Consider the following 18,419-nt stretch of genomic DNA (forward strand, 5'->3'; position numbering starts at 1 on the left):
GTATGAGCTGCTAGTTGGTTTTGGATTTACTGATACAGTTCAATAAGATTTACAGGTTTTATTCTTCCTAAAAAAATTTTTAAAAATTGATTGACAGGAGTTACCTCAGAAGTGAGAAACAAGGTTTTTTTGTTTGTTTTCTTTTTTTTTATTTTTTTCTAATCTTATGTTTTCTTTTTTTCTCTTTTTTTTCTTTTTTTCTTTTTTTTTTCTAATCTTATGACAGATTATGTTTGCTTGTTTTTAATGGACAAGTTTTCACTGTGTCACCCAGGCTGGAGTGCAGTGATGCAATCATGGCTCACTGCAGCCTCAACTCCTTGGCTCAAGCCAGCCTCAGACTCCTAGAGTGTTGGAATTACAGGCATGAGCCACCATTACCTGGCCTGAGTTTTCAAGCTTTTTGATGTTCTGGAGGGTCACATTGCAGGACCTTGATAAGTAAACAGTTTTAATGATAGGAAACAATTGATAATAAAGAGATAATATGTGATAAGGGTTCAAATTTTTATTTTTTTTCTTTTGTGCCTTGTCTAGGTGCCTTTAAATATCTGTTATTCGTAGCATTGTTAGGCAACTTTTGCCCTGTTCCAACATACACTAGGTTATAGTTGAAAAAAAGGACTTAACTGCAGGGGGATATGTGTCCGAAGCCCAGAGACAGAAGAAAGAATAAAATTCATCTGGGAATTGTTTCCTGTATAAACATAAAATATGAGAACTTTAAGCAGTTTCCTAGAAACACTATAGCAGCTTCTACAGATTTTTTTTTTGGGGATGGAGTCTTGCTCTGTAGCTCAGGCTGGAGTGCAGTGGCGCGATCTCGGCTCACTGCAACCTCCGCCTCCCAGGTCCTGGTTCAAGCAATTCTCCTACCTCAGCCTCCCAAGTAGCTGGGATTACAGGCATGAGCCACCATGCCCAACTAATTTTTGTATTTTTTAGTAGAGACGGGGGTTTCACCATGTTGGCCAGTCTGGTCTGGGAGGCCACTTGGCCTCCCAAAGTGCTGGAATTACAGGCGTGAGCCACCGTACCCAGCCCTACAGATTGGTTTAAAAATAATTAGGACGGGCGTGGTGGCTCATGCCTGTAATCCCAGCACTTTGGGAGGCCGAGGAGGGCAGATCACAAGGTCAAGTGATTGAGACCATCTTGGCCAACATAGTGAAACCCCTTCTCTACTAAAATAAAAAAATTAGCTGGGCATGGTGGTGCATGCCTGTAGTCCTAGCTACTTGGGAGGCTGAGGCAGGAGAACTGCTCAAATCCGGGAGGTGGAGGTTGCAGTGAGCCAAGATCATACCACTATACTCCAGCCTGGTGCCTAGCGATAGAGCGAGACTGTGTCTCAAAAAAAAAAAAAATAATAATAATAATTAAACCCCCTGAATCTAGTGTCCATCACACAGTGCTGCAGAATGCCACCTAATGGTCTCCTATTAATACCACTGTTCAATCACAGGTGCTCAATAGGGCAAGTGCATCTGCTCTATTCCTTCAGTCTGTGTTTTGTCTTCAGTGGCAGCCTTGGTTGTAAACTTCTCTAGGAGCAGCAGCTCTCCTTGTATTCTTTCTGTATATGATCCTAGGTACCTAGTAGGTATTGACAGTTGTCTACTTATTCATTAAAAAATATTGGTTTAGGTAATTCATAGCAGTTTGAAATCAAATCTGAGGAAACAGGCATTTCCTTGTACAAAATATTTTCAGTTGTTTCTTTTCTTCATGAATACTATTTAGGTGGATTAATTAAAACCATAAACAACTAATTTAATAGATAATAAAGGCAAGCTTTTTTTTGCCTCAAGTCAAATAAATACTTTCATACATTTTACTGAGAATCTCTGTGTTCTGCAACTCCTCTTAGATTTTCTCATCTATGTTTTCTTAACTGTAGAAGTTCCCCATTTGGTCTTACCTAATACTGAGTAGAGATATGTGATTATTATTAGTGATTCAGTGTCAGTTTTATTTAGGCCCCAAGAATGAGCAAGTTCAGACCTCCAAATGGTCTTCACTGACCAGGTATCAGTCAAACCAGAGTGTAGAATTGAAGTAATTTGTTGAGATCTTAAAGAAACTGTGTAGTGTTGATTTTAGGGTATTTCTGGCTGGTTGCAGTGGCTCACACCTATAATCATAGCACATTGGGAGGCTGAGGTAGGCAGATCACTTGAGGTCAGGGGTTCGAGACCAGCCTGTGTAACATGGTGAAACCCTGTCCCTACTAAAAATATACAAATTAGCCAGAAGTGGTGGTACATGCCTATAATCCCAGCTACTTGGGAGGTTGAGGCACAAGAATCACCTGAAGGTTGCAGTGAGCCGAGATCATGCCCTGCACACTCCACTCCAGCCTGAATGACAGAGCCAGACTCTTGTCTCAAACAAAAAAAAACAAAAAAGAAAACATTGGGTGCAGTGGCACATGCTTATAATCCCTGTACTTTGGGAGGCCGAGGCAGGTGGATCAGTTGAGGTCAGGAGTTCGAGACCACACTGGCCAACATGGCAAAACCCCATCTCTACTAAAAATACAAAAATTAGCTGGGTGTGGTGGCGGGCTCCTGTAATCTGAGCTACTCAGGAGGCTGAGGCAGGAGAATTACTTGAACCCAGTGTAAGGCCGGTTGCTTCGCCGGGAGCTCGGACATGCCCACCCCACCTCGCCACCTAGAAACCACGTCACCACTCCATGCCCACTTCTGCACTCAGCACGCAAATCTGCACTCAACACTAGCCTCTGCACTCAGCACGTAGCCGACCATTGAAAAACCCCGCCAAAATTTAAAAGAAGCCCCTCCAAAACCTGCCAATAGCAGCTGGCCCCGTCCACGACCTACTTCCTCACAATCAATCAAAACGCCTCCACTCCCTATAAAACCCCACGTCTGAGAGGAGTCAGGCGCGACTTCTATGGCTCCTCCTGTCGGACCGCAGAACCTTGCCAGGAGCCGATTAAATTTATTTCAATAACTGGCCTCAGTTGCCTCATTCGAACCTTGCTTGCTGCATTTAAACCTTACACCCAGGAGATGAAGGTTGCAGTGAGCTGAGATTGTGCTATTGCATTCCATCCTGGGTGAGAAAGCAAGACTCTTGTCTCAAAAGAAAAAAAAGCCAGGCATGGTGGCAAGTGCCTGTGTAGTCCCAGCTATTCAGGAGGCTGAGGTGGGAGGATTGCTTGAGCCCAGGCGTTCTGGGCTGTAATAAGCTATGCCGATTGGGTGTCTGCACTAAGTTATGCATCATTATGGTGACCTAGGAGCCGGGGACCACCAGGTTACCTAAGGAGGGGTGAACCGGCCCACGTTGGAAATGGAGCAGGTCAAAACTTCCGTGTTGATCAGTAGTGGGGTCAGGCCTGTGAATAGCCACTGCACTCCAGCCTGGGCAACATAGTGACACCCCATTTCTTAAAAAAAGAAAACAAAATTTTTAAAGTGTATTTCTTAGATACTTTTTGAATTTTAATCATGGAGATATAATCACAATTTCTTTAAAAAAATTTATTTTAGACGGTCTTGCTCTGTCACCCAGGCTGTAGTGCATGGCACGATCTCGGCTCACTGCAACCTCTGACTCCTGGGTTCAAGCAATTTTCCTGTCTCAGCCTCCTGAGTGGCTGGGACTACAGGTGCCCCCCACCATGCCTGGCTAATTTTTGTATTTTTAGTAGAGATGGGGTTTCACCATGTTGGCCAGGCTGGTCTCCAACTCCTGGCCTCAGGCAATCTGCTAGCCTGAGGCAGTCTGCCTGCCTCAGCCTCTCAAAGTGCTGGGATTACAGGTATGGGCTACCATGTCTGGCCCTATTTCTGTTACATATGCTGTTTTTCCTGGTTTTCAGTGTCTCACCAAAATAAATTAAAAATACTCTCTATTTTTAATTAGGGTGAAATAGCCCTATTCTCCCAACCCTGCTACCTTCGAATCAGACTGTGCTAAGAGGGCACCCTAAATTAGATTAGAAAAGGGGGCGAATTGTAAGCAATAATCATGAATGCGTCTGCACATTGCTACACATTCTGACTTTTTAAAATTTAGCAACATACATTTAGAAAGTAATTGTGAGGGCCGGGCGTGGTGGCTGACGCCTGTTATCCCAGCACTTTGGGAGGCCGAGGAGGGTGGATCACGAGGTCAAGAGATCGAGACCATCCTGGTCAACATGGTGAAACCCCGTCTCTACTAAAAATACAAAAAATTAGCTGGGCATGGTGGCGCGTGCCTGTAATCCCAGCTACTCAGGAGGCTGAGGCAGGAGAATTGCCTGAACCCAGGAGGTGGAGGTTGCAGTGAGCCGAGATCGCGCCATTGCACTCCAACCTGGATAACAAGAGCGAAACTGTCTCAAAAAAAAAAAGAAAGTAATTGTGTACAAAACACTATTCTTAGTGCAGTTGAGGGATTCAAATGTAGTCTCTGCCTTCAGAAGGACTTAACCACTCTCTCATATAGGAAATGAACACACACGCAAATAAATGGAACACTCAAGGTATCACTGGGGTGAGGCTGTCTATGACCTCTAACTGTGAAAATGGCCTGGTCTCTCTCCTAGGGTTCTGGTTTGGAACATTGGAATTGAAGGGAAGAGTGGCTCTACCAAAGGCTAGAGTGTTAGTTAACCTGACAGTGCTACCAGAGAACAGGCCTGTGTGGAGAGTTCTGCTATTCTTTTTCATTATGAAGAGTTTTAAACATACACATAGGTAGAATAATATAGTGACCCTGTTTCAATATATTCATCCCTCAGATTCAATAATTTTAGGGCTTTGGTACATATGCTTCATCTATCCCATTTTGTTTTTTCTTGCTATTATGTTTTAAAGTAAATTAGAAACATCTGTCATTTCAGTCCTACATACTCAAGTATGCATCTCCAAAAATATGGCCTTTTTCTTGCATAATGCACATGCCACCATAAATCTAACCAAGTTCACAGTAATTCCTTTGATATCATCTCACAGAGGATGTCATTTTTAAGTAACAGTTCAGGCTGTCCTTGGTATTTTTGATGTCCTCACGGTCTTTGTGGACCTGGTCCTAATAAATCATTATCATGGATAGGCTTTTTTCTGGATACTTTCTCTAATGAAATAACCTAATTGTGTTCAAGGAGTTAACTTTACTCTCAGGTAGGTGTAAAGCTGCAACCAATTTAATTACACTTCAGTATAGCTGTGGAAAACCTCTCAGTTTGTTTTTAGATTTAAAATATAATGAGAAGGAGCCAGTTTTGTGACACAGTGAATAGCGCATTGGACTTGTAGCCCATTCTGATGTAGTCATTCAAAAACATATAGTGAAGAGGTATGATGGTGTTAAGTACTCAGGGCGTAAAAAGAGCTGACTACAGTTGTGTTCTTAGAGCTTTTGCTTAGCATATTATGCTCTGATTTTTCTTACTCTGCTCTGCTTCAACTAACATACACAGATGCACATGTATCCCAAAATATTCTGGGAACTAGGAGAACTGTTCGAGTTCCTCTCTCTGTTTCCCGTCTTGGTTAGTGGCATCACATCCCTCTAGACAGAAAATTCTAAGACTTTTCCCTTGACTCATATTGTCAGTTGGTCATTTTTGCAATATCTCTATTCACTTCATTCTAGTTTTCTGCCCTGGCTCTAGATTTTTTTTTTTTTTTTTTTTTTGAGACGGAGTCTTGCTCTATTGCCAGGCTGGAGTACAATAGTGCAATCTCGACTCACTGCAACCTCCGCCTCCTGGGTTCAAGCAATTCTTCTGCCTTAGCCTCCCTAGTAGCCGGGACCACAGGCATGTGCCACCATGCCCGGCTATTTTTTGTATTTTTAGTAGAGACGGGGTTTCACCATGTTGGCCAGGATGATCTTGATCTCTTGACCTCGTGATCCGCCCACCTGGGCCTCCCAAAGTGCTAGGATTACAGCTGACTCTAGATCTTTACTGCACATCTGAATCATTACAGTAACTCTTCACTGGCCTCTGATCTTTCTCAGTTGCTTTCTCTGCCAGTCCATCAGATCCTCATTACTGCTGGCTACCATTCTAAAATAGAAATCTTATCATATCACTCCTTTGCACACAAGCCTCTTTTAGCACTCACTTGTCTACAGAATGAGATCCAACCTGCTTGGTGTGGCATTTGAAGTGCTGTATCAGCTACAATGGACTACATGCTATTTCTGCAGCATACTGTACACTCTTATCCTTCTTTGCTCTGTTTGTATCTGTTTATCTAGAATGCTGATGAGTAGTGGAGGAGAGATTCTGGCCCATGTGCTTTCATTTATTGTGCTGAATAAATGAAGGTTCTGTGGAATTGGTTGTAAGGAAGTTTTACTTCCTTCTTTTAGTTTTATGAGACTATAGCGTGAAAACATTATTGCATTCACTTTCTAAAGTTCAGTACTCCAAGAGTTTGATGTCTGAAGGTTTTTTAGTTTCATTCCAACACCCAAGCTGTGGTGCAGTGGTGTGATTGCCTCACTGCAACCTCAGCCTCCCAGGTTTAAGTGATTCTTGTGCCTTAGCCTCCCGAGTAGCTGGGATTACAGACATCCGCCACTATGCCCAGCTAATTTTTTTTTTTTTTTTGAGACAGGGTCTTGCTCTGTTGCCCAGGCTGGAGTGCAGTAGAGCGATCTCTGCTCACTGCAGCCTCTACCTCCTGGGTTCAAGCAATTCTTCTGCCTCAGGCTCCCAAGTGGCTGGGAATACAGGGGCACACCACTGTGCCCAGCTAACTTTTGCATTTTTAGCAGAAATGGGGTTTCACCATGTTGGCCAGTCTGGTCTCAAACTCCTGACCTCAAGTGACCCACCCACCTTGGCCTCCAAAAGTGCTGGGGTTACAGGCGTGAGCCACCATGCCCAGCCTAATTTTTGTATTTTGAGTAGAGACTGGGTTTCACCATATTGACCAGGCTGGTCTTGGACTCCTGACCTCAAGTGATCCACCTGTCCCAGCCTCCCAAAGTGCCGGGATCAGAGGTGTGAGCCATCGCACCCAGCCTGATGTATGAAATTTTGATGATAGTGGTGCCAGTCACCTTTTTTGATCACTTTTTCCCCTAAAATTTCCAAATTCTGCTTTTACCTTTGTTTGTTACCCTTTGCTCATGGCAGGGAGGAGGAGGAAGATGCAAAAATAAAGGAAGTAGACTTCAGTCAGAGAGAGGGAAAGAAACACCATGATAGGAGGTTATCAAATACCAGCTGTTTTGTGTTTTGGTAAGGAGAAAATAACTGAAAAAAAAAAAAATTAAAAAAACAGCCCTCAAAACCTAGAGAGAACATTTTTTGAAACAAGATTCTTTGTTGCATTAACATCTTAGACAGTTTTTTAAAAAATGTAGACCTAAGGGCGGGACATGGTGGCTCACACCTGTAATTCCAGCACTTGGGAAGGTCAGGCTCGTGTTTGAGACCAGCCTGGGCAATACAGTGAGACCTCATTTCTACAAAAAATTTGAAAATTAGCCAGGCGTGGTGGCAATGCACCTGTAGTCCCAGCTACTTGGGAGGCTGAGGTGGGATTGCTTGAGTCTGTGAGGTAGAGATTTCAGTGCGCTGAGATTGTGCCAGCCACTGCATTCCAGCCTGGGTAACAGAACAAGAGTCTGTCTCCCACTCCCCCCCCAAAAAATAGACCTAACAAAGGGTGGAAATCTTTTTACTTGTCTTGGTAACTGTAATTTTTTTTTGTTTTAATGGGACGTTTTGAGATTTATCTGTTTTTGTCATTTTTTAAATGCAGTGACAGCATTGTTATAAAATTTTCAGAAAGTTATCATTCAGATGTGATTTCATATGTCTTTTGTTTTTGTTTTAGACAAAAGAAGTTAGAAAAGGTGATGGAAGAAGAAGGCCTAAAAGATGAGGAGGTAATTAATATTGGCAGTGTCTTCCTGAAAACCCAGCATGGCAGGTTGTATTTTGTCCAGTGAGTTGTTAGCCTTGGTACCTATGAGAAGGGTTTTGGCTCAGTAACAGAACTTGAGGGGTTAGTGTGCTTCTGGATTTTGGTGTTCATGCAGAGGGACAAATTAATTATTAAGTACCTAGGAGAGGAAGGATTCTCTAGGTGCAGTTACAGTAAACTAGATTTAGAATTCCAAGAGAAAGGGATGATCAAATTAAAATTTAAAGAGCAAGTAACAGCATTTTTACTGAAATCACTGAGAAGTCTCAGTAGGAATAGGGCAAATTTCTGAAATATTTATTTAACTTTAAGTTCTGGGATACATATGTTGAATGTGCAGGTTTGTTGCATAGCAATATATGTGCTGTAGTAGTTTGCTGCATCTATCAACCCATCATCTAGGTTTTAAGCTCCGCATGCATGAGGTATTTATCCTAATGCTCTCCCCCCACCCCCTGACAGTCCCCAGTGTGTGATGTTCCTGAAATCTTTATTTTTTTATTTTATTATTTTATTTTTTTTGTCTTTTAATTTACCACTGATCACAGACAACTGAAATCTTTATTAAGGCAAAATATCCATCTCAATCAGCCCTTCCACCCAGCGCCCACAGATATGGTAGGAGAAAATATAGTTAACAAGGGACTGCACAAGGAACTGAAATGGCAGTGGAAATTCCTTCAAAAATAGGATTGGCTTGCAGAACCCAGGACAGTGGTAAAAAATACCCAATACTTGTAGAAATAACAGAAAGTTAGAGCATACAATGTGTAAAAAAAACCTGGAGGGAAAGAGAGCACATTTTTCATATATATTAAACAAGTTAAAGGAAAATCTTGTTGGTTATTTATCCCTTCACTAAAAATGTTAGGATAGTAGATTGTTGAAGTAGATTAGTCAGAGTTCCCAGAGGAGGCACCCATCTGTTGAGTGTGACTTGGATGTTCCGTGTAAAGGCCAGGAAAGGGAGAAGTGACCTCTTAAGGATCCTTCTGGGGTGCTTTCATGTGCGAAAAGATTATCCCTAGTCCACTGTAGTCCTGTTTCCAGCTGGTTAAGTCACAGACATGACTTGTTACAGAGTTTTAGAATTTCACCTTCTTCCCCTCTCCTTTCTTCCTTATTTAAATATTAGAAACGACTCAGAAGATCAGCACATGCTCGGAAGGAAACAGAGTTTCTTCGTTTGAAGAGAACAAGACTTGGATTGGAAGATTTTGAGTCCTTAAAAGTAATAGGCAGAGGAGCATTTGGTGAGGTAAAAACCACAGCTACCTACCAAGTACAAAAATATTGCAAAACTTCAAAGTTTCTAACATACCATGAACTCATGATTGTTGATATAACTGAAATACATGGAATTAGATGGGTCAGGCATGCCAGCCCCACATCTTAATTGCTTTGTCTGTTTGCTTTCTCTTTTTCTTCTCTCCATGGTCCCAGATCTCTGTTCTCTATTTTGCCAGAGACGGTGTCGGTGTTTAGAGGGAGAGTTGAAAGGTAGAAGGAAATCAACATTTATTATTTACTTGCTGCTTTTTTCCCATAATCAGGACAGTAACCCATTTTATAGGTGATGAAATTAGGACTCCAATGATATATATAATATCCTAGTATCACACAGCTATTGAGCAGTCGGACCCACAGTTGGGCCCAATTTCCTGAATTCAAAGCTCTAGCTTTTCCCAGTACGGCACCACCTCTCCAGAAGGAAACTAACAGTGTCTCTCCACCCTTTATTTCTCCCCACAAGTTTGATACAGCTCTAAAAAGATGACGCTAGGAGGTAGAATTTACTGAAAGGAGTTACACAGGTAGTGGTAGAGAGTTGAAAGCATTTGTGACTTTGTCTCCACAATTCTTGTTGGGCACAAGAGCAATCTGTTGGGGAGAGTTTGAAAGAGCCCATGCACGGTCATTCCCATTAATGAAAAATGCTCAAAGTGGATAATCTACTGATGCAATAGTTGCAAGTGTAGAAGGAGCAGTATATTATTTATTTGTTTATTTTTTGAGACGGAGTCTCACTCTGTCACCCAAGCTGGAGTGCAATGGCTTCTTCTAGGCTTACTGCAACCTCTGCCTCCTGGGTTCGAGTGATTCTCCTGCCTCAGCCTCCAGAGTAGCTGGGACTATAGGCATGTGCCAACATACCCGGCTAATTTTTGTATTTTTAGTAGAGACAGGGTTTCACCATGTTGCCCAGGCTGGTCTCAAACTCCTGACCTTGTGATCTGCCCGCCCCAGCCTCCCAAAGTGCTGGGATTACAGGTGTGAGCGACCTTACTTGGCCAAGAGTAGTATATTATTAAAACCTGGTACCCCGGGGAAATGTGAGTAATATTCAAAGGCACAGGTGATAGGCTGATCCCTCAGAATTCCGATTGGCTTCCTGAAAGAGGGAAAAGCATACTACCAACTCTGAAAGAGCTTTCTGTTTGGCAAGGAAGGGTTGTGGTACTCAATTAGGAAAAACATGAAGAAAGGTTCAGGGAAAGGAAAATATACTTATTTTGGGAGAGGATGGGAGGACATGAAGGAGCTTGCAATGAAATTTTTCTGCCGGGTGCAATGGCTTACTCCTGTAATCCTAGCACTTTGGGAGGCCGAGGCGAGCGTATCACCTGAGGTCAGGATTTTGAGACCAGCCTGGCCAACATGGTGAAACTCCATCTCTTCTAAAAATACAAAAATTAGCCAGGTATAGTGGCAGGCATCTGTAATCCCAGTTACTCAGGAGGCTGAGGCAGGAGAATTGCTTGAACCCAGGAGGTGGAGGTTGCAATGAGCCAAGATTATGCCATTGCACTCCAACCTCGGGGACAAGAGTGAGACTTCATCTCAAAAAAAATTTTTTTTTGCTGTGTAGACCATTTTCTTTTCTTTCTAAAATTATCTGTTTTCTTTAAAAACTATGGAAACCATAAAAGAGGAAGGAAAACTGCATGAAACAATTTCCCAAAATATACATTTTGAATTTTTTTTCTTTTTTTGAGTCATAGCGTCTTTCTCTGTTGCCCAGGCTGGTGTGCAATGGCGTGATCTTGGCTCACTGCAACCTCCGCCTCCTGGGTTCAAGTGATTCTCCTGCCTCAGCCTCCTGAGTAGCTGGGATTACAGGCATGTAGCACCATGCCCAGCTAATTTTTGTATTTTTAGTAGAGATAGGGTTTCACCAGGTTGGCCAGGCTGGTCTCAAACTCCTAACCTCAGGTGATCTGCTCGCCTTGGCCTCCCAAAGTGCTGGGATTATAGGTGTGAGCCACTGTGCCTGGCCTGAATTTTTTGTTTTCCTTTCCAGACATTTTTCCTATGCATGAGGTTTTACTTTATTATTATTATTGTTATTATTATTATTAAGTGACAGGGTTTTGCAATGTTTCCCAGGCTGAAGTGCAGTGGCTGTTTACAGGTGCAGTCCCCCTACTGATCAGTATGGGAGTTTTGACCTGCTCCATTTCTGAACTGGGCCTCTTTACCCTTCCTTAGGCAATCTGATGGGTTGTTGTTGTCCCTTGCCCTGCTCCTGGGAGGTCACCATATTATGCTGAACTTGGTTCACACACCTGATCAGCATAATGCGCCATAGCTCAGAACTGAGCTCAAGTGATCCTCCTACCTCAATCTCCCAAATAGCTGGGACTCCAGGTATACACCATCATGTGTAGCCACTTTTGTTTTAATTACACATCATTGTAATCATTTACTTAGATTTTCTGAGCTGACTGGATGACATATGTCGGGGTTTAAGGAGTCTTTAAATTTGAAATTGAAGGTTTTAAATTAGACTGGTTTGTTCAACTAAGGAACCAAAGCTGTTCAGATGTAGAGGTATCTGAGAATGTTTCCACCACTGACTTCACTCTGTGTAATGTATTCATTTTGGAACACTGAAAAGCATGTTCTTCTGCTTTGTTATTACTAGTTGCTTACGTTAAAATTGCAATACTTTTTCAGTTAACTATTGTGTCCTGAAAGCATTAGCTTGGCAGTGTGAGTTTTTGACTTGGCATTTCTTTTATAATATTTTAGGTACGGCTTGTTCAGAAGAAAGATACGGGGCATGTGTATGCAATGAAAATACTCCGTAAAGCAGATATGCTTGAAAAAGAGCAGGTAAAGCACAGTTGTAGCAGTGCGTTTAACTTACTAATTTTTGTCTCCTAAAACTTTTTGTTTAATTGAAATGTATATTTTTATTGCAGTTTTCTTTAGCATATAGTATAACTATATATGTAATATTATCTTTTTCCCCCTATGAAGTAGTAGTTCGTATTTAAAATCAGAAATAATGCCTACAGGTTATGTGTAATCTTTTAAAAATTGAAAATCTATTTGAAAAGCAGCTGTTACTTGTGTCTTCCAATTGATCACAAAATGTCCTTAATGTGAGAGCCTTTTTTAATTGAGGTCATATGTGATGAGGTAGTGTGTTTCTTACTAAGTGCTGAGAAGTAGAAATTGTATATATACCTCATAACTAAGGACTAGGAATTAGAATTTGGATTTTACAATCTAAAATGTGTCTTTATATGCTTCATTCTGTTTACCTAAACCAAAGTTGAGTCTTCTAGGTAGCTCATCAGTACCTGAGAAAGACTAGCCTTCCAATTTCTGAATGAATTTGAAAAATATAATGCAAATGGCAGAACAATGCAAATTATCCTTTAATGATTAAGGACACTTTCTAAAACCAAAACCTGGTTTGCAAATAGATCTATAAAGTACATAAATACCTTATGCAAAATAAATAAGGTTTTAGGTATTGGAAAGTGTATTTTAAAAAGCAAGAATAGACTTTCTGTACATCTAGTTTAATGTAGCTGGTTGCTTAAGAACAGATTGCAGTGGGTGCTGACTGCAAATGTCCTGTAAAAGATTTGATGTTACAGGAACGTGGAGACCTTGTGACAAGGAGAACTCCCAATTTAGAGCCAAGGAGGGAGAATGGAGATTGGCCCCATAACCAATCCTTTCTACCTATTGAGAGGAGATATAATCACTGGTCTTCCCTGTCGTCATTTAAATACCACCCCAAAATTTGGAATTTTTATTTTCTCTAAAATTTTCATGTGTATGAGAAGCTTTAGACTCCTGGGAATTTCAGTTGAGAGTATCAAATACCAGGGCAGTAAATCTTAAGACACTATGCTAACACCAACCCTTTTCAAAATTCACAGTAGCTGTATTTACATATTATCTACAAATTAGTGTGTGGTATGGGTGTGTAGGCACTGAGTTTCAGTTAATCTTGAGATGGAAAATATAAAGCTTCTGCATTAGTCAGTATGTTTGCATCTCATGAGTAAGTTATTTTTGCAAGATATATTTCCTGCAGTTTCAACCAAGGCTTAAGACCTCTTTTTATCAAGTAATTGGCCATCAGAGTAAAATTGCAAAACAAAGTACATATGATGTTCAGAGTTAGTAATTTTATGTATACCAGGTGCCCAGCATGGTTTCTAACAGAGGATGATCCAAACATAATATGTTAAAAAGGCTTTTCTCAAATATTGTGCTTCTTCCGTTTCTAAAACTTTTCTCAATGAAAGTAAAGGAACTGTCTATTAGAATTAACATTTTAAATGATGCATTAACTTTTGCCTTAAATGGTACATTAACTTAAATTGTTTAGCTCACTTTAGCTGATGGACTCAACTCCCCAGGTTTGATCTCATTATGAGCCAGTTACAGTCTCTGGCCACAGACTCTACCTGGCTCAGCCATCTTAAAGAAGCATGCATTGGGTGTGCTAAGTAAAACATGAAAGTAGACCAGTGCAAATCTATCACCATTTTGGGGTAGGGCTGACAAAGTAGAGATACAGAGGTAAAATTGTTTTTTTGTTTGCTTTTACTAAATAATCTGAGTAGGAATTACAAGCTACCCACTGAGAATTCAGGTTATTTTTCTGCTCCACATCGTGGAAATTTTTGCTACCTGGGAAAATTAAAAGGGTAAGACATGGCATCTAGCTAGTTTCTGATGTTTCTCTTCCAGTGCAAAAGGAAAATCTTCAGTTGTGATGCTAGTATACAGTTATTGATGGGACAAAATACTGGCTTTTATTTCTGCTTTCTTAAGGCACAGGATAGCAACTATTACCCCCACTTTATTAAGTATTTATGGAATAGGGGAAAGATAACCTTTTTGTATGAATTGCACCTCTGGTTCTTCCCTCTCTTAATCTGTATTCACCCAACTCCACTTTCAAACTAGCAGTTTCTAGCTACTGTTTTAGCCTCAGGAGAAAACGGCAAGGTGTGCTCACGGTAGCTTTCCCCTTGACAAACAGGAAATGTTGTGGTCACCATTCTGTCCTCCAAGGTGAGTGACAAGTGGTAATTGTAGTGCCTCCCCTTTTCTCTGGCTCCCTGCAGTAGGTGGGGATCTTAATGGAAGCAAAGGGAAACAGGCAGATGAAGGCTGCCTTCTACTATATTAATGTCTTACAGTGACTGGGACGCCTAGCGATGGCTGTGGGGCAGCCGGCAACATTACTGTTTCCCAAAAGATTTGCTTCTGTATTAAGGTCAAATAAAGGCAGATGCTTTACTCGGCTTCATTGTGTTTCATAGCACACTTTCTTTTCACCCTTATTGTCCATTTCTTCCCACCCAGTACCATAAGTTCAGATGTAAAGATGTAGGTTTTCTGTACTGTTTTATTTTTTTATTTTTTATTTTATTAATTTTTTTAAAGATGGGGTTTCACCATGTTGGTCAGGCTGGTCTTGAACTCCCGACCTCAAGTGATCCGCCCGCCTTGGCCTCCAAAGTGCTTGGATTACAGGCATGAGCCACCATGCCTGGCTGTTGCAGCTTTTAAAAAAATTCCCCAAAGAACAATTTTAGTAGACACTGAAAACTCAAATACGTAAACTCAAATGCCTCTGGGCCCCCAAGAGTTAGGATAGAAGACTGAAGCAAGTTAGCTGTAAGACTAGGAGAGAGGATGGGGTCTGTGTTGAAATGGAAGAGTAATGGAAGAGTGCCTCATTTCTCTGAAGACATGTCAATAAAACAAACAAGCATTGTATCAAACATTGTATTAAACCAAACAACAGCCATGGGCTAAATTTGCCAACAGAAGTGCCAGTTCATGAACCTTGGTACATGTTTTACTTCAGAACATACTGTAAAAAGTCAAGACGTGTAGTATATGTTAAGACCAAAACTACTATTCAGGGATTGGATTGAGTCTTAATAAATTTAGATCTGAACCAACCCAATTTAGACCTCATGACACTTAAAAAAGAGGGGAGGGGCCAGGTGTGGTGGCACACACCTGTAATTCCAGCTACTCAGGAGGTTAAGGCGGAGGATCACTTTAGACCAGGAGTTTGAGGCTTTAGTGAGCTGTGATCACGCCACTGTACTCTAGCCTTGGTGACAGCAAGATCCCATCTCTCTTTTTAAAAAAGTCGGGGGCCAGGCTCGGTGGCTTATGCCTGTAATCCCAGCACTTCGGGAGGCCGAGGAGGGCGGATCACAAGGTCAAGAGATTGAGACCATTCTGGCCAACATGGTGAAACCCCATCTCTACTAAAAATACAAAAATTCACTGTGGTGGCATGCGCCTGTAGTCCCAGCTACTCAAGAGGCTGAGGCAGGAGAATTGTTTGAACCAGGGAATTGGAGGTTGCAGTGAGCCGAGATCACACCACTACACTCCAGCCTGGCAACAGAGCGAGACTCGGTCTCAAAAGAAAGAAAAAAAGGAAAAAAAAAGTGGGGAGGAGTGGGATTTGATAATATGCAGTGGTGTTTGATTACTGTTCTGCATTTAAAGTAAATACGGTAAATTTGACAATAAAGCATTATTGACAAAATAATTCCATTTCTCCCAGACTTTCTACAATTTGGTCTCCTTAGCTAGATATTTCAGTAAAAGTATAAACTGGAAATGTCATTAATTTGAATCTATAACTTAGGTATTCTTATATTTCAATTCAGTAAGGATTGATTAAGCACATATTATGTGCATAGCAGTGAACTAAATGCTACGGTATCGTAGCATTCTAGAATTGTCAGTGAGCTCACTGTCATTGCAGATACTATTGCAGACCTGAGGAAAGACTTGCTAGAGTGTCTCACTTTGGGGATTTATTTTTATTATAAAAGATTATTAGACAAAACTATATACAAAAGAGTAGTAATTTTAACTAATCAGATTCAGTTTATAGCAATGTTAAAGTTGCTATTTGCATTTAAGACATTCATTTTGCCATTTTTTAAAGCCTTTCATCACTCAAGTTTTCATCACTGAATACTTTCAAGTCAAATGTTGTCAATTTTTAGTTAGTAGGTTTGCCTAAGCAGAAATTAGATCTTTTGTATAATCACGATTAAATACTCAAAACAGTATTTAAGCACAGTATTTAAATTGTTTAAGCAAATATACTATCTAATAAAGCAGAGCAAGCTTTGTCATTAATCAAATGCATATACCTCCAGGTTGGCCACATTCGTGCGGAGCGTGACATTCTAGTGGAGGCAGACAGTTTGTGGGTTGTGAAAATGTTCTATAGTTTTCAGGATAAGCTAAACCTCTACCTAATCATGGAGTTCCTGCCTGGAGGTAATTACTTGACGATGAAAGGTCATTTTTCTTTTTGTTCTGTGGTTTCTTTCTCTCACATCACAGCTAACCCTCCTTTCTACTTTTAATTGTTCTCACAAAGTTGCTTTCTATAGCCTTTTTTAGGTCTATAAAGGAAGTCAGTAAACTGTCTTGTGCTGGAGTGCCTTTCTACAATCTTAGTCCCATAAAAGTAACCTTTTCATTCATTCACATAATTTCAGATGGACATTTCTTTCTTTTTTTCTTCTTTTAAAAATATATAGCAGTAAACTAGGGGGCTCTGCCTGCTCTCCTGTCAATGGGAATCATATATGATTAATAACCCAAGTGACAAAATTGGAGCTATAACATTCTTTGCTCCAACTTTTTTTCTTTTTGTATAACATATTAATAAGGAGTGAATTTTGTATTACCTATATTAGTAGCCAGAATCAATTTCTCATTTTTGAAATTTTAAGTTTTGTGTAACTTGTAAGTCAGCATGAGCATCTCCTAAGACAGCTCCAAAGTAAACCTAGAACAGAACATGCCATCTGTTCTGAGAAACACAGTCTGTTTCCCAGTGAGCAGATGAACTCTGAGCAAACTCTGGTGGGGAAAAAAAGAGAACTTTTCCCTTTTGGTTCTTAAAATTGTAGCATAATATTTTGATTTTGTGACAACCCTTAGATTTAGGGTTATCAGTACTTTTTAGTAAATAAACACATTTAGTTCATCAATGTTAGAAAAGAGTCTGGTAGAATGAGGAGAAACTTTTTAACATTTAGGTGTTAGTTCTTAAATAGGAGCAAGAGCCAACTTGGTTACCAGCTCCTAACGTGTCCTGAAGCCTTAACCTGCCACATCTTCCATAGCTTCTCATGTCTCCTGGACCCTGCCCTTTGCACTTGATGGAGCTGGCCTGCAAAGCCATAGAGCATCTGGCCTGAGTTCTCTGATCATCTGGGCAAACTTGCACAGGTGAGGCCATTGGCTGTTCTCCTGAGCCACAGAACTGAGGCCATATAGCTACCTTAGTGAGGTAGCAGCCCAAGTGTACTGCCTCCATGTTTGGTGAGCCTTCAGATTGAATGGCTACCAGGAGTGATCAGGGAATTGTTTTTTTTTTTTTTTTGAGACAGAATTTCACTCTTATTGCCTAGGCTGGAGTGCAATGGCGTGATCTTGGCTTACTGCAACCTCTGCCTCTCAGTTTCAAGGGATTCTCCTGCCTCAGCTTCCTGAGTAGCTGGGATTACAGGCATGCACCACCATGCCCGGCTAATTTTGTATTTTTCGTAGAGACCGGGTTTCTCCATGTTGGTCAGGCTGGTCTCAAACTCCCGACCTCAGGTGATCCACCCACCTCGCCTCCCAAAGTGCTTGGATTATAAGTGTGAGCCACCGCACCCAGCTGGGGAATGGTATTTTTTGTCTTCGGACTGAAAAAGAACACTTTCATAAATAGTTTAATTTTTGCCTGAGGGAAAAATAGCTACTTTTCTCCAGTAATACAAAACATAATGTTCTAAATGAAATGAAATTGAAAAGCAGTATGATGCTCTGTTAAAATCAGAGGTTCCTTTCTCTTTTCCTTGTTTTCTAACATAAGTGGCTTTATGTGAAGTCTAAACTGAATCTTTCCTGTTTCTCTTAAACTTCTTATACATATTTTTTTGCTTTTCTAACTGTTGAGTTAGAATCTGAATCTTTTCCTGCCATTTTATGTTGCTGGTATTAGGCAGAAATGATTGAATTTTGACTTTGCAGAAACTAAGGAGGTTACCTTTTAACTACTAGAATACTGATAGTGTGTTTTAAAAGTTAGATGAAGGGGGCCGGGCATGGTGGCTCACGCCTGTAATCCAAGCACTTTGGAGGCAAAGGCGGGCGGATCACCTGAGGTCAGGAGTTCAAGACCAGCCTGACCAACATGGTGAAACCCCA

General features: G+C 40.9%; 1 protein-coding gene across 2 annotated transcripts in view; it reads left to right on the forward strand.

Annotated features, from left to right (window-relative positions):
• STK38 (serine/threonine kinase 38) overlaps nt 1–18,419 on the forward strand; it is a 51,485-nt gene that overhangs the window by 14,929 nt on the left and 18,137 nt on the right. For both annotated transcript variants that reach the window (XM_064361116.1, XM_012461567.3), the window contains exons 3-6: nt 7,821–7,872; nt 9,046–9,168; nt 11,943–12,026; nt 16,367–16,490. In XM_064361116.1, the coding sequence (XP_064217186.1) occupies nt 7,821–7,872; nt 9,046–9,168; nt 11,943–12,026; nt 16,367–16,490 (383 nt within the window). The remainder of the gene's footprint in view (nt 1–7,820; nt 7,873–9,045; nt 9,169–11,942; nt 12,027–16,366; nt 16,491–18,419) is intronic.

Source organism: Aotus nancymaae, unplaced genomic scaffold, assembly GCF_030222135.1.
Source record: "Aotus nancymaae isolate 86718 unplaced genomic scaffold, 86718_ANA_hifiasm-v0.15.2.pri h1tg000040l, whole genome shotgun sequence".
In the NCBI taxonomy this organism is placed as follows: domain Eukaryota; kingdom Metazoa; phylum Chordata; class Mammalia; order Primates; family Aotidae; genus Aotus; species Aotus nancymaae.